The sequence below is a fragment of the Alternaria ventricosa genome (genome assembly GCF_023758065.1).
Source record: "Alternaria ventricosa strain BMP 2768 chromosome Unknown scaffold_19, whole genome shotgun sequence".
Taxonomy (NCBI): domain Eukaryota; kingdom Fungi; phylum Ascomycota; class Dothideomycetes; order Pleosporales; family Pleosporaceae; genus Alternaria; species Alternaria ventricosa.
The window spans coordinates 537,234-553,094 of record NW_026055699.1 but is presented as its reverse complement, the minus strand read 5'-3'; the positions used below and the strand labels follow the sequence as shown (position 1 = coordinate 553,094).

The window sequence follows — 15,861 nt, the reverse complement described above, 5'->3', positions numbered from 1 at the left end:
GCAATCTCTGACTTGAGTGGTTGTATTAGAACGGCTGTGTTAGATACTAGAAGGGTTATATTAGAGCGGTCGTATTAGAGTGGTTTTATTAGAATTCATCTGGTACGTTTGACGATGTTCATCGAAGCCATTTGCTCTAGCTACTACATGCATGAGTGAAGAGATGTTGGTAATTTCCAGGCTGCAAGATCACGCGAAGAACCCCTACGCTCATGTTCTTGACTGTCGAAAGCTTCCAACGCCATGTCATGTCTACAATCTTTCGCGTCATTGATAAAGTATACATATGGCACTCAAAACTCTCTTTCCAGCTCTCAGTGGTGGTTCTGAGCCATCCTAGGCGACGTAGGTGTGTGTCAACAGTATCAGGAACTACGTATATAGTCGTGAGTTGTTCCGGCTCGCGTGGGTACTGGTCATGAACTCGATCTGAGTGACTAGTCATAGTCGAGATTGATAAGAGATGAACGTGATAGAAGTGTTGTAATAGGTGGTTGATATATTGTTGATATGGAAGTCAAACTATCTTTGCCCATCCAAGGGGAGCCAAATGTGGGTCGATTTGTCACGACTAGACTGCGACAATCTTCTTGACGAAAGCGGCCTGCAAATCTGACAGCATGGGGAAGTCATCTCCACTCAACACATCCAAATGCCCCTTGCCAGGAGCAATGTGCAACACCTTCGGCTCCGGGAACGTCGCATGAAGCGCAATCTGCGCCTCGGGGGGCGAGATCTGGTCCAGCTCCGGCACTACCATCAACACAGGTGTACGGTCCAGGTATCTCATGATACCTTGTGGTTGCCATAGCTTTATCTTGTAGTACGATTGGAACGTTGTGTGATTTTCGTGTCGCGGGGCGCCACGCGTTTTGGCGTTGACCATACTACAAACACCGGTCAGTTATACATCGTCACTTATCAGAATCTTTGGACTTACTAGTCAAACTCCTCCTTGTCTGCTCCCAATCCCATCCCAGCGGGGTTTTTGCCCTCAGCAGTCAACACTGGGACATATAGAGGCTTGTTACCTGTGAGCTGCGACTCCCGGTCTTGTTGGAGTTTGGCAAGCACTTTGGGAAACTTAGATGCTTCGTATTCGAGGTTCAAGAGCGGGCAGATGGCGATGCAGAAGCGAATGCGTGGGTCCAGAGCTGTAGCAGACAGTGCAATGACACCGCTGAACGACATACCCCAGATACCAATCATTGAAGAATCGACGTTTGGAAGACTCTTGACGAAAGTGACTGCGTCGGAGTAGTCGGATACTTGTCTCGCTGGATCGATGTCGTTGCGCGGCAACCCATCGCTCAGGCCGAGCGTTCGCGGGTCATAGATCAGTGCTGTGATACCGTTCTTCTGGAACTGTTCGGCGACATCTGGTACAAACATCTCTTTGACGCAATTGAACTATCATCGTCAGCTTTCGGTCTGATAACTTCTTTGAACCGTCTAGAAGATCATACACCTGGCGTAATAATGACCGCAGGCCCCTTTCCGGACGACACTGCAGCATTGTACAGGTCACCACGCAAAGTGAGACCATCAATGGTCTTGAACTCAACTTCCTGGGTGTCGATTACCATGATACTGTATGATTATGTAAGGATCCTGGAGGAGTTCAACAACTTTGCCACGGATTCGGAAGATGCTTCTTATCTCAAGCCGTCTTTGAGAATATCAGATTCTAAAGAGAATTGCGCTCAATGAATGCGTTACGTATACCACCAACTACTGACATGAATTTGATACCCACAACTATAATTCATCACCCAGAGAGTATACCTACGAGTCAGACATTGTGGAAGTGCTACGGGGAAGTCAGCATCAAACGCTACACGAACGCAGGGTCAGAGCCTTGCGCAAAGCTACTACATGACGCTGGGTCACAGACATATGCAAAGTAATCGAAAACCACAGCCAAGTTCAGCTGAGTACATATCGTTGCGTACCGAACTATGCCAGGGTTCTAAAGATGGCGCCTTGTGCTGACCGCATAATCTCCGTCCAGCCATTTGCCGTCACACCAATCGCAACCGATTTGGAAGAAACGTTGCAGATGTATGCGGAATGTCCACTTTGTTCACAAGCCATAATCTCACATCAGCTTCATAAATTAATCGTGCTTCACCCCGACGTCTTTCGGTAACGTCTTGCTGACTGCATGTCAGCAGTTCCGATAGTCCCAGCGACCAAATTCTTGCGTGAATGATACTGCCTATCGTGAGAGGGGATGATTGGATGGAGTTTCGGAACCCGAGCCACCAATGCCGGCCGCGAGCAGTTGGTGAGGCTGATCCTTGGTGGCTTTGTCAACCCCACGAACTAACGCCACAGGTCTAACCAAATTCAGAAGCGACTGCCGAAGTCAGGGTAGCACAACGACCCTAGGAGAGTAGCAAGAGGCTCGCATTTTTTGCGTTATCTCTCAGGTGACATACTACCATGTTTCCACCTACCTCAACAACTGCGAGGCTGACTTTGCAGACGCAAGAGTGCAAACACTGTCTACGGTTGAAGCTGGTGGTGTCATGAACGTCTAACGTCAGGCTCATGATACGCAACGTCAGAGATTACGGTGCGCAAGAACGAGGTGTCGTGCAAGCTGGTAGAGACAGACAGGCCTCAGCGATACAATGATACAAGCGCGAGTAGACCAATCGCAGTGACTACGTTATCGTCCCAGTGTACTTTGCAAGATCCCAGCGAAGCCCTTTCTTTATCAGGAAGTTTGCACCTTTTCAACTGCGTTGTTAAATTCTTCCTAGCATTGCTGCGCATACTACACTTTAGAGAGCCTGTGGACTAGGACGAAATTATTCGGACGAGATAGAGAAGAAGTAGAGTGAGCTTGGGACTCACAATTCATTACTATAGCTTCGTGCTAACACTTCCAGCTCCCCTTACCATACTAGACCAGATTTCTTCCGTCTTCACCATTGCAAACCTTTGATCACTTCCTGCCTCAACATGGTTATCAACGAGTCAGGCCATGAGGACTACGGCCTCAACCAACGAGCTTCAGCAGTTTCTGCTGCCCCGAAGCCCCGTAGATACACACAAGAACCTATCGCTGTTGTTGGCATGGGATGTCGTCTTCCTGGGGACAGCAATTCTCCACATGCGCTATGGGACTTCCTCGAGCGTGGTGGCATCGCAGACAATACACCACCGCAAAGTCGATTTCGTCTCGATACCCATCATGACGGATCCAAGAAGCCAAAGACCATGAGATCGCCCGGTGGGATGTTCCTCGAGAACATCGATCCAAAGAAATTTGATGCCGCCTTCTTCAGCACGGGCAAGCTTGATGCTATTGCCATGGACCCGCAGCAGCGCCAACTTCTGGAGGTTGTCTACGAGTGTCTCGAGAATGCCGGAATCCCTCTCGAGAAGCTTGATGGCGAAGCAATCGGTTGCTTCGTCGGCTCTTATGGAGTTGACTACGCCGATATGCAGGCCAGAGACCCTGATGATCGAGCTCCCTCTGTCACCATCGGCGTTGGTCGTGCCATTCTCAGCAACCGCATCAGCCACTTCTTGAACATCCATGGACCAAGTATGACGATTGACACAGCCTGCTCGGGAAGTCTTGTCGGTGTCGATGTGGCATGCCGATACCTTTCGAGTGGCGAGATCGATGGTGCTCTTGTTGCGGGTGCCAACCTCTACTTCAACCCGGAACACAACATGGACAGCGGGCCAATGAAGGGAGCGTCCTCGCTATCAGGTCGCTGTCACACCTTCGACAAGAAAGCCGACGGCTACATCAAAGGCGAAGCTATCAACTGCGTGATGCTGAAGCGTCTTTGCGATGCGGAGCGAGATGGCGATCCGATCCGAGCGATCATACGTGGTACCTCTACCAACAGTGATGGGAAAACTCCGGGTATCGCAAGCCCCAGTTCTGAGGCTCAGGCGAAGGCCACGAGGGCGGCTTACGCCAACGCTGGGATTTCTGACCTGTCAGCCACCGGCTACATTGAGGTATGCTATCTACTTCTCTTCACAGCACAGCATTAAGCTAACGCCATCTAGATGCATGGTACCGGAACACAAGCGGGTGACCCACAAGAAGTCAAGGGTGTTGCATCAGTCTTCTTTTCCTCGAGACCTGAGAACGCACCTCTGATAATGGGATCAATCAAGAGTAACGTCGGTCACTCAGAGCCAGCAGCCGGTATCTCAGGACTCATGAAAGCCATCATGTCTGTAGAGAAGGGGAAGATTCCAGGTAACCCTACCTTCATCGACCCTAACCCAAACATCGACTTTGAAGGCTCAAGAGTTCGCGCAACTCGATACACCATACCCTGGCCTGCTCAAAGTGGTCCCAGACGTGCGAGCGTCAACTCTTTCGGGTACGGCGGGTCGAATGCTCATGTCATCATTGACCAAGTGCCCGAAGAGAAGAAGAACTTTGTGTCTTCGGTTGGTGACGGCTTTGGGGATCTACTGGCAGATGACGTTGCGGTTTCCAGACCACACATCTTGCTTTTCTCTGCAAACGACGAAAACTCGATCAAAGCTTACACTGCTTCGTTGGGCAAACATCTTTTGGATCCGAGGACAACTGTAGACCTACCTGACCTTGCTTACACGCTCTCGGAGCGACGTTCTCGACACTTCCATCGAGGGTACATCGTTGCGAAAGACCTATCACTGGATTCCAACGCCATCGCCTACGGAAAGAAGAACTCAGATGCTCCAAGAATCGGGTTCATTTTCACTGGACAAGGCGCCCAATGGTCGCAGATGGGTAAAGCGTTGCTACAGAACTTTGCAGAAGCGCGCGTGGTCATCGAGCGACTCGACAAGGTTCTCCAAAGTCTGGTACATCCGCCTGAATGGTCTCTCCTCAAGGAGCTTACCGAAGTCCGGAGCCCTGAGAAACTGCGCGATCCCGAGTTCTCACAGCCACTCGTCACAGCCCTACAGATAGCTATCGTCACTGTCTTCCGCAACTGGGGTATCCATGCTGAAGCCGTGGTGGGTCATTCTTCAGGAGAGATCGCTGCCGCATATGCAGCTGGACTCTTGACGGAAGACAATGCGATCAAGGCCGCCTACTATCGTGGATATGCATCGAAGGCGACCCGGGACTTGCAAACCGCCAAAATGGGCATGATGGCTGTTGGCATCGGAGCGGAAGATGTCCAGCCCTACATCGCGAAGGCTAGACTAGCAGATCCGGGATCGAAAGCCGTTACAATCGCCTGTTACAACAGCCCAAACAGTGTCACTCTATCTGGAATCGTTGACAGTCTGGATGCTGTGCGCGTGGAGCTAGTTGTGGACCAGCACTTCGCTCGCATGCTTCAGGTCGACATGGCGTACCACTCATCTTTCATGGGAGCCGCAGGAGAAGAATACGTCAAATGTCTCGAAGCCGACTCGTTTCGTACAACCGGTACTCACTCCAAGACGAAGATGTTTTCGTCCGTTGATGGTGACCTGATCAACCATCCAGTGGATATCGCGTACTGGAAGCACAACATGGTGCAACCAGTAATGTTCGAACAAGCTCTCGACCATATGCTCTTTGGTGGAGAATCAGTCAACTTTCTCATTGAGGTTGGGCCGTCTGGCGCATTGGCTGGACCCACCGCACAGGTCAAGAAAGCGCTACCTGGTGGCGGTTCGAAAGTGCAGTACTGCTCCGCCTTGACGCGTGGCAAGGATGCAGAAAACGCCATCTTCGACGTAGCCGGGCGGCTATTTGTCGCTGGCTACGACGTGGACTTTACCAAGGTCAACTGCATTCCTGCGCGGTCCAAAGTCGTGACTGACTTGCCCAATTACTCCTGGAACCACAGCACCGACTACTGGTACGAGAACGAAGCCAGTCAGGAATGGAGAGACCGGAAGTTCCCTCATCACGACCTCTTGGGATCCAAGGTACTCGGAACAGCCTGGCAAGCGCCTGCATGGAAGAAATCTCTCAGGCTTGAAGATCTTCCTTGGTTGAAGGACCATCGCCTTGGCCCCGATGTCGTCTTTCCTGGAGCAGGCTACATGTGCATGGCTATCGAAGCTATGATGCAAACGGATGCAGTCCTGCGATCCCAGACCGGCGCAGTCCTGAAGCACAAACAGCAAGTCCGTCTGCGCAACGTCTCTTTCGACAAGGCCCTCGTCCTGGAAGAAGGGAAGGATACAAAGATCATGCTGACGCTTGCACCTTTCGCCAGTCTGAAAGACTCTTGGTATTTCTGGGTTGTGAGGTCCCTCGTTGCAGGCTCTTGGGTGGACCACTGCAAAGGCCAGGTCCGCATGGAGAAAGACACGGACATGCCCGCATCTGGAAGCGATATTACTCCACTGCAACACGCTACCCCAGCAGCTCTTTGGTACAAGTCCATGTCTGATGTGGGCTACAACTTCGGCAAGGCCTTCCAGAAACTTCAGTCCGTCGAAGCAACATCCGGATCAAGACAATGCAGATCTCAAGTCGACTTCAGCTTCCCAGAATCCGATTTTACGCAGTCAGCGTATCCTATCCATCCTGCAGCATTCGATGGCTGCATGCAATCCTGCGCCCCGGGGCTCTGGCGCGGCATCAAGAGTAGCGTCAACGCGGTGCTGGTCCCCGCCATCATCGACGATGTCGTCGTCAAGACAGACACAAATCTGCGCGAAACCGCGATCTCGGTATCGAAGACTGTATTTTCCGGGCCTGGTCGCAAAGATCTGGCCAAGAACCATTCGTCCAGTGCGAAGGTCTACGATCCCTCCACGGGCGGCCTCGTGTTCAAGTTGACTGGCCTGCACTACCACATGCTCGATTTCCAGGATAATCCATACGCTGCTCACTCATACAGCAGATTGGTCTGGGGCCCAGATCTTACACTGAGCCCACAGGCCTGCGGGTCGATCAAAGCCGCGGGTTGGCAACAAGTTCGAGAGATCGCGGATCTGATCGCGCACAAGAAGGCTAATGCAAAGGTAGTCGAAGCTTCACTGATTCCCGGAGAATCGGCTAGCGTTTGGCTCGAGGGGTTGTCTTCCGCCTCCAAAGTTCGAAACGCTTTCAAGAGCTACACCTTCTTGACTCACGACGCCCCTGCAATCATCGACGCTCAAAGCAAGTACGAACAAGTGCCTAGAACTTCGTTTCAGCTGTTGGACTTGGGCAAGCCTCTTGAGAAAGAGCCCGACGAGTCGCTGCGAGATACTGACCTCGTTGTCCTGCGTCTGCCGCCAGGCGCACAAGAGACCATCGAAGTGATCATGGGTAACGTCCAAAAGATTCTCGAGACCAACGGACACATCCTGGTACTCGAGCAGCGTTGTCCATGGAACCCGGACGTGGACGCGAGCCTGGCTGGTGGGTCTGCGACAAATGGCTTTTTGCGCGATAGTGCGGAGCTTTTCGACTCCCGTGGCTTCAGGGTAGTGCATACGGTGGACTGCGGCGACTCTGCATCTCTGTCCCATGCATACCTGGCCGTCCAATCTTACGACCAAAGCGAACCGACCACCTTGCCTCTCGATGTTGTACACTTGAACGACCCTGGGCAGGTCTGCGACGCGATTACGAAAGACCTGTCAGATCGTAGTTGGGACGTCAAGCACGTTCGCCTTGAAGATCTCGATGAACGTCTTCGCAAAGACGCGACCGTCTTAGTAATCTCAGAGCTTGAGACGCCGCAGCTGCCGACTCTGTCGCCTGCGCAATGGGTCGCTGTCCAGCAACTCCTGCAGATGAGGAACAAGATTCTTTGGGTCAGCAAGGCGGCACAGTGGAAAGTCACGAACCCTGATGGCGCTATGATTCACGGCCTGTGCAGGAGTGTTCGCACCGAAGACCCGTCCATGAAGCTTACAACTCTCGATATCGAAGACGCGACCAACGAACACGCAGTGCCGTCCATTGACCTACTACTGAGGGAAGTGCAGAAAACGTCGTCTATCAAAGGCTTTGAGGGCGAGTACGTGGAACGCGATGGCGTTCTTCACGTCAGCCGCATCCTTGGCGATGATGACATCAATGCAGCCGAGCAGGCGAAGACGTCTGGCGCCCTTCCCGTTGATCTGCGACTTCACGAAGCTCCAACAACGGTCCGTTTGATCGCCGAGCGCGTGGGACAGATAGATTCGCTCCACTACGTTGAGGTTGACTCGGAGGAGCTGCCCTTGGCCAACAACAAGGTCGAAGTAGAGCTCTTCGCCTCCGCGCTCAACTTCAAAGATGTCGCCGTCACCATGGGCATTGTCCCGGAGAACAACCATCTGCTGGGCCTCGAGGGCGCAGGAGTGATTCGCCGTGTTGGCGCGAAGCTCAACATACCCTTCCATGTTGGTCAGCGCGTGCTGGTGTTTGAGAAGGGCACATTCGCGAATCGTATCATCGCCACTACTGAGCGTACGATTGCCATACCTGAGTGGCTCTCGTACGAAGATGCTGCGACACTGCCGTCTGTGTACTTGACGGCACTGTACAGTCTGTTCGACCTAGCGAATCTCAAGCATGGAGATCGCGTACTGATCCATTCGGCTACGGGAGGCTTGGGTATAGCAGCCATCCAAATATGCCAGGCGGTTGGAGCCACGGTATACGCCACGGTAGGACAAGAAGCCAAGAAACAGTTCCTGCAGGATACCTTTGCGATACCCGAAGAACACATTTACAACTCCCGAACCATCGACTTTGAGGCCCAGCTCATGGATAGCACCGATGGATATGGAGTCGACATCGTCCTCAACTCGCTCACCGGAGACTTGCTCGACGCATCTTGGCGCTGCATCGCCGAAGGCGGAACCATGGTGGAGTTGGGCAAAAAGGATCACATCGATCGCAATACACTCTCCATGGAGCCCTTCGCCCGGAACGCATCGTATCGCTGCTTCGATATGTCGCATAAGCATGTTTCAGATGAGGTTATTGCAGTGTAAGTACTCACTTTCTGTCGCTGAGACGACGGCCGACTAATCTTCTCCAGACTCATGCGCAAGATGATGCACATGATAGTGACGCGTGGAGTCAAACCAATCTCTCCTATTGAACTCTTCCCATACAATGACATCCCTTCGGCCCTTCGTTTCTTACGAAGCGCCAATCACATTGGCAAGATCATCATCTCGAACAAAGGCCTCGCCGATGCGGATCCCGTTGTGCCAGTGCGTCCTGCTCCGCGGACGCTACAGCTCCGCGGCGATCTATCGTACCTCATTGTAGGTGGACTCAAGGGCCTGTGCGGATCGATGGCAGTCGACATGGCTCGACACGGTGCTCGCAACGTCGTCATCATTGGCAGGAGTGGCTACGATGATTCCAGGTCTCAAGCAGTGCTGAAAGATCTTGCCGCTGAAGGCTGCCAGGTGGACCTGGTACGCGGGGACGTAGCCAAAGTGGAAGACGTTCGCAACGCATTCAAGAGCGCCACGATGCCTGTCGGAGGAATTGTTCAAGGCGCCATGGTGCTTCGCGACAAGCCCTTCGAGACCATGACACACGAGGAGTACCATGGGGCGATTACATCGAAAGTTGCCGGGACTTGGAACCTGCACAGCGTCGCCCTGGAAATGAGTCACAACCTGGAGTTCTTCACGATGTTGTCCTCCATCTCCGGTCTCATCGGACAGCCTGCACAAGCCAACTATGCAGCCGCGAACGTCTTTCTGGACAGCTTCGCATACTACAGAAGAGGTCTGGGCCTGAAGGGTAACTCGGTCGACCTCGGCGCGATTGAAGACGTGGGATACATGGCTGAGCACTCCAACCTCATCACTGCGCTCGATACTTCGGCGTGGACGCCCATTAACGAGGCGCTCTTCCACAAGATCGTGCGGTTCAGCATCATGCAGCAAGAAGACACTCCAGTCAATCCGTCTTCTTGCGCGCAGCTCATCACATCCATCGCCGTCCCGCAAGCCCCGTCGTCGCGTTTGTTGACCGATGCGCGCTTTTCATCCTTGCTGTTCGGCAACTCAGCCGGTAGCAGCACCGCTGACGCTTCTGGAGCGAACAAGGAGATTCAGGCGCTCTTGATGACTGTGAAGACTGGTGCGGAGATGCACGTCGCGTTGCCGCTGGCTGTCGATGTTGCGAACAAGCAATTCATGTTGACGCTGCGCGTCGACGAGCCTCTTGAGCCCGCAAAGCCATTGTCGGCATATGGATTGGACTCGCTTGCAGCTGTTGAGTTCAGGAACTGGTGTCGCGTTCAGCTCGGCGCCGACTTGACGACTCTGGAAGTCACCAGTGCGCCAAGCTTGTTGAGTTTGGCGGAGAAGATTGTCGCGAAGATTCAGGCAGCCAATGTGGCGAAGTAGAGGGCATATCGGAGGAGGTTGGTTGTCATAGCGCGGTGCTGGGAGAGAGAGGACAATAGAGCTTTATGATTCAACGAATCTCAGGTGTATCTTCGTGCGATAAATCGAGAACGATGGTTGTGTTGCATCGAAGCCGAGGCTCGCACTCGACACGTGACGTCATGGATCGAGCCCCTGATCTTCAACCCAAGTGGGCCTAGTGTCGCATTCCAAGGTTGGAGGCGGCCCATCAAGATCTCCAACACTTCGGCCCCGCTCGCCTTGCCTCTCACGATGACAAACTCAACACCACTCGTTGCATTCGTACTTCTTCTCCGACGTACTCGGACTCTTTGTCGTACACATCTCCAATCTCAGAGTTATTTCACAGCAAGCTTCCACGATCGCAACGTGGCAAAGAACCTCAAACTAACCGCTGTCTGCAACTTTCCTCACAACGCGTCAGGTGCAAATGATTTACTTCGATATGCCAACTACAATAATGATTTGCAAGTCCAGTTTCATGTCGCACAATCTGATATGCCCATCCTCATATCGCCCAGACACGATCCTCCCTCCACCATCAAACATCCCGTCTCACCAGGGGTAGCGGCGGTCAATGGTCTCGTTGAAGAATTGCTCAGAATGATCCTTCTTGGTGGCATTGTCGACCTAGAGCCCCGTTAACGACAGACAACGTAGTAGAGGGGTTGTCAAACTCACAATGTGCGCAGTGTTCTTGCTGCTGTCCTCGAGGGTGAGAGGTGCCTTCTCCAGACCGAAAGCGCGTGCGCCCATGTTGCCCATGTCTGTTTGGACGAGACTAATCACACGACATGTCAACTTCGGCATCACACGACATCTTGGAGATATCTTACCCAGGATGAATGCACAGCGTGATCAGCCAGTCGTTTTCCATACCCATCTTGCGGACCATGACGTTGGCGAGCGCCTTGGAGCCGGTATAGCTGATATTGGGGTAGGGAAACTCAGGCATGTTGTTGATACTGCCGCCAGCAGCGCTTATGAAGGCGAAGCGGGCCGAGTCTGACTTCTTGAGCAAGGGCAGAGTAGCCTTGTACAGTATCATGACGGAGATGGCATTGACCTGGAGAGCGTTCTCGAACTCTTCGAGCGGCACATCGGCGACAGTGTTGAGCGGCGCGATACCAGCAGCTGAGATGACGACGTCGATTTTGTCGATGCCCTTCACGGCCTCGTATGGGTCCGTCTTGGATGCCGAGTCGATCTTGACGATGAGAACTTTGGTGTTCTCGCCTTTGGAAACACTGAGCAGGGCTTGAGCACCGGCAGGATCGCGCACTGCCGCGATGAGGGTGTTGTTTGGCTGTGCGACATAATGGTCGAACATGCCGCGGCCGATGCCTGCACATCAAGTCAAATCAGTTTAGCAGTCCCAAGTAGGTCAAAGGCACGTACCGCGGTTAGCTCCGGTGATGAGATACGTCTTTCCAGGCATGTTGTCGGAGGTGCAGCGGGTATGGTGAGAATGGTATGTAGGTTGCAGTTAGATGCAGTCGGTTATAGCGCGAGCTGGCCAATATCATGGTTCTGCTCCATGGTTCTTTCTCCGTGAGTTGAGTAGCCACGTGACACTGCACGGTCACCTGCAGCCTTGTCTAGCAGGAAAGCAACATTTCTAAGCAGCGTGCACGAGCGTGGCACAGCTTGATGTTTACATTTATGATTATTTTGATGGCTCCTAATTGGCTGTAGCACACCCACCCGCGGCCCGTCACACTAATGCAAGGTCAGCATCCTGTAAGATTGCGGTCCGTGTATTACATTCTTGTGTTCGCGCTCGTCTCATGATGATCCGATTGCAATGACTTTGCGTGGTCATCTTCACCTACTCAGCAACCACCAAACGCAGTGAATTTGCCAGGCATGCTTCAAGTCAGCACTCTGCAGCTTCAGGTGCACGTTCGTACAGCTCGAAAGCTTTGATACAATATGTCTGCGCGAACGGGCTGCGGTTGAGATCCTCAGAATCCTGCCATGAATCAACTCTTCCACAACCTTGTGTCCTCGACCTACGGGCGGATTGGACTTGTGTCTAGCGTGTTCCTCACGTTATACGTACTTTACGTTTCCATCTATCGTCTCTACTTCCATCCTCTGCGGAGCGTTCCAGGTCCTAGACTTGCTGCTTTGACGCAATGGGTCGAGACGTACTATGAGTGCTTCAAGGCGCCCGGTGGTCAATTCATGTGGGAATACCAGAAATGGCATGAGAAATACGGTATGTCTACATGGTCTAGGAAGCAAATACTTTTGGCTCACCACTTCGTTGCAGGGCCTATCGTGCGTGTTAGTCCAAACGAAGTACACATCCAAGATCCCACCTTCTACGATACCCTGTATGCGCAGTCTCGCCACTCGGACAAGCTCAAGCATCTCGAGCACCGCTTCAACAATGAGATGTCTTCATTTGCTACTGCTGAGCACAGTCTTCATCGTCTCCGTCGTAGCGCGCTCAACCCCTTCTTCTCTAAACGTAAGATTACTCAGTACTCGCCTCACGTCCAGAGTCATATGGATCGTCTCTGCAATCGCATCGATTCCGAATTCGTCGCCAACGGGAAGACGATGAATCTGAATAACATGTGGGGTGCGTTCACCTCGGATATCGTGGTCGGATATTGTCTCGAGAAGCCGTATGACTTCATCCTGAACCCTGACTTTCGCGCTCAATTCTCCGACGCCATGTATGCCACCTCATGTCGCATCATACACGTAGCATGACTAACACGTTTTAGGGTTGATCTTCTCGACCCTGTTCACTTCATCACGCAATTCCCATGGATGATCAGATCCCTGAAGCTACTCCCAGACTGGCTCGTCGTGCTCCTGTCGCCGCCAATGCGCTCTGTCATGACCTTCAACAAAGAGATGGAGACGCAAATTCAGCACGCCAAAGCCGTACACGCCTCTGGAGAAAAGACAATGGCCATCCCATCTCTTTTCACAGCTCTCCTCGAGTCCGACCTCCCACCTAGCGAACTCTCCACCAAACGCCTGCAGCACGAAGCCATCTCCGTCATCGGCGCGGGCATCGAAACAACAATGTACACGCTGTCGACATGCTCGTACCACCTACTCGCCAATCCTGTGACGCTGGCCAAGCTGTGCACTGAACTCGACGCAGCGATTCCAGATGCAAATCACATCCCGAATCTCGACGCGTTGATGCAGTTGCCGTACTTGACTGGCGTGGTCAACGAAGCCCTGCGATTCGGCTACGGCACTCCTCAGCGCATCCCTCGCCTCTCACCAACACCCATGGTCTACCACACCCCCGAGGTAGACTATCAGCTCCCTGTAGGCACTATCGTGAGCATGGACCATTACACCGCCTCTCATGATCCAAGTGTTTTCCCCGATCCTTTTGCGTTCATACCGGAGCGCTGGGCAAACGATGCAAAGGCGCCAGATGGAAAGGCGCTAACAAAGTACCTGATTGCATTTGGACGTGGAACGAGGAGCTGTGTGGGCATGCAGCTTGCGTATGCGGATTTGTACATCGGCATTGCGAGTTTCTTTCGGCGGTTTGAGTGCGCGCTGTTTGAGACTGGGCGCGACGCTGTTGATCTGTATCTTGATAGCTTTGTTCCGCGCGCGAAGCCGGGGACGCAGGGAGTGAGGGTTGTTGTTCAGAGGAAGCGATAGCGTTCTTTTGTTGTTGCGCCGCGGGGGGCAGCTGGACCCGGCACAGGCCTGGGGGCCGATGATGCCCGAGGCTGTGCACGTGGACGCTAGGCTGCAGCCTTCTTCGACGCGCTGAATGCCACACAGCCCGTAACTCATCTTTCTGTGACGATAATCTGGGTTCTCATGAACGCGACAGTGCTATAGATACTGCTAGCATGCCTGCTCCAACCCCACCTCCTCTTCCATCTGCCCCAAAGCCCGCCTCAAAGGCCATAAACCTGAAAGTATCTGCGCCACCATCTCAATCAAAGCATGATCGCACTACGAATGCTCTATTACTCCCTGACCAACCCTTTAGTCCATGCTACATGTTCCTGTACGGCTCACTCATGGACCCGGAAGTCCTACAAGCGGTCCTGAGCCTCCCAGAACTCCCTACCACACGACCTGCAACCATTTCTGGCTTCAAAGTCAGAATGTGGAGTATATATCCAGCGCTCATACCTAGCGATGGCGATGAGAATGTGTCAGGCGTGGTATGGAAAGTAGAGAAGGAAGACCACTTCAAGCGTTTGCAGGAGTACGAGACTGGTGCTTACATCTGGACTTGGTGCGAGGCGACTTTGGATGACGATAAGAAAGTCCGCGAGAAGTGTCGGACATTTTGTTGGGCTGGAGACCCGGATAGTAAAGAGCTGGAAGATGGGAGTTTTGATCTCGCGCGGTACCAGAGGGTACTCAACCCGTCCGTTGTCAAGAAGCGACCTGCAGAGTCATGAACACAGATTGAAAACAGCGCTCAGAGAAGGGGTCGCGAATGCGTGCGTGAAATTTGCACATATGAGAGAGCACCATCAAGGTGTTGTGCAGCCTGGAGACCGATATGCTATTGGTGTTGTCTACATACGCCCGTCTCATCACATCGTACCATGCAGGCATCGCCTAGTTCTTGCACCTCCTCATGTTCGCCATCATTCACGACGTCTACTATAATGGCAAGGTCTGCGTCCACTTTCGATAATCCGGGTTGTTTGGATTCCAGTACGCTATCTGGAAGATCGAGCGATCGACCACATCTACATGAGGATGCTTCGAGCTGAACTAGATTCTCACATCTATATCGAGTTGGTATTGTATGTACACACGTGATGGTGTGCCAATGTACCTCTCGTCTCATGATGGTATGCAGACGCCATATCTTCGAGCATGATGGTTGTGTGTAGCGACCACGTGTGCGAACGCTGGTGTCGAAGTAAGATGTTTTGGCTTCTTGTCGGTGCGCTTGGGGGAGGTGTGTGTATCGGAAGAATGGTGCTCGTTGCTTAGACGGATCAGCTGTGGGCTGAGATATCATGAGAGAACATACACGTACCAAGGTTCCGCCGAGCTCGGCGCCGCATGTATAATTTGTAGAGAATCCATATAGTTGGTGGACATGTGACGAACAGGGCGATGATGGCAACGATGCTTTGGGTGTCGAGTGCCATGCTCCAGGAACCGGAACTGTTGACAACGACAATGACAGAGCGCTGCTTGAAGTGTATGCAGATCTCAAAACAGTGAAATATTGCGGCTGCTGCTTGATCTTGGGCATAGCAGCGAGCGAGGACTGTTATATATCATGAACAGCTCACCTGCTTAATCGATGATTACGGCCACAGCCAACCAATTCAAAATTCTAGTCCTACATGAAGATACGTAAGAGGCTGAAGGATGTCTGTCGCGGCACCGGTCTGCATGTTTCTGTCATTGTTATGAACTGCGCATGCTTCGCTTGAGCGCAGCATGCCGCCCACAACAGCCTAGTGCTCGAAAAAGATTCTGTTTGCGACCAATCATAGCATGCGCACAATTCTGGGACTCGGCCCTAGGTGTACTTTTTTGACAGCCACGTTGGCGCCACTGAGGCTTTGCTCATGACTTAGCCATGTTTGG

General features: G+C 52.6%; 5 protein-coding genes across 5 annotated transcripts; 2 read left to right on the top strand and 3 right to left on the bottom strand.

Moving 5' to 3' along the window:
• Positions 1-571: 571 nt before the first annotated feature.
• On the bottom strand, positions 572-1,586 carry J4E93_009123 (uncharacterized protein; the record flags this gene model as incomplete). The annotated part of the gene is made up of 3 exons (XM_049347017.1): positions 572-887; positions 941-1,410; positions 1,467-1,586. 3 exons carry the CDS (start codon positions 1,584-1,586, stop codon positions 572-574), a joined length of 906 nt encoding a protein of 301 aa, XP_049195972.1.
• A 1,384-nt stretch (positions 1,587-2,970) lies between these two features.
• On the top strand, positions 2,971-10,275 carry J4E93_009122 (Type I Iterative PKS; the record flags this gene model as incomplete). Its single annotated transcript, XM_049347016.1, has 3 exons — positions 2,971-3,987; positions 4,039-8,891; positions 8,943-10,275. The coding sequence occupies 3 exons, from the start codon at positions 2,971-2,973 to the stop codon at positions 10,273-10,275; spliced, it is 7,203 nt and encodes a 2,400-aa protein (XP_049195971.1).
• Positions 10,276-10,851: 576 nt separating this feature from the next.
• Positions 10,852-11,061, bottom strand: J4E93_009121 (uncharacterized protein; the record flags this gene model as incomplete). Its single annotated transcript, XM_049347015.1, has 2 exons — positions 10,852-10,926; positions 10,978-11,061. 2 exons carry the CDS (start codon positions 11,059-11,061, stop codon positions 10,852-10,854), a joined length of 159 nt encoding a protein of 52 aa, XP_049195970.1.
• Positions 11,062-11,128: 67 nt separating this feature from the next.
• Positions 11,129-11,734, bottom strand: J4E93_009120 (putative secondary metabolism biosynthetic enzyme; the record flags this gene model as incomplete). Its single annotated transcript, XM_049347014.1, has 2 exons — positions 11,129-11,640; positions 11,695-11,734. 2 exons carry the CDS (start codon positions 11,732-11,734, stop codon positions 11,129-11,131), a joined length of 552 nt encoding a protein of 183 aa, XP_049195969.1.
• Positions 11,735-12,273: 539 nt separating this feature from the next.
• On the top strand, positions 12,274-14,705 carry J4E93_009119 (uncharacterized protein; the record flags this gene model as incomplete). The annotated part of the gene is made up of 4 exons (XM_049347013.1): positions 12,274-12,517; positions 12,572-12,983; positions 13,035-13,781; positions 14,285-14,705. The coding sequence occupies 4 exons, from the start codon at positions 12,274-12,276 to the stop codon at positions 14,703-14,705; spliced, it is 1,824 nt and encodes a 607-aa protein (XP_049195968.1).
• Positions 14,706-15,861: the final 1,156 nt, after the last annotated feature.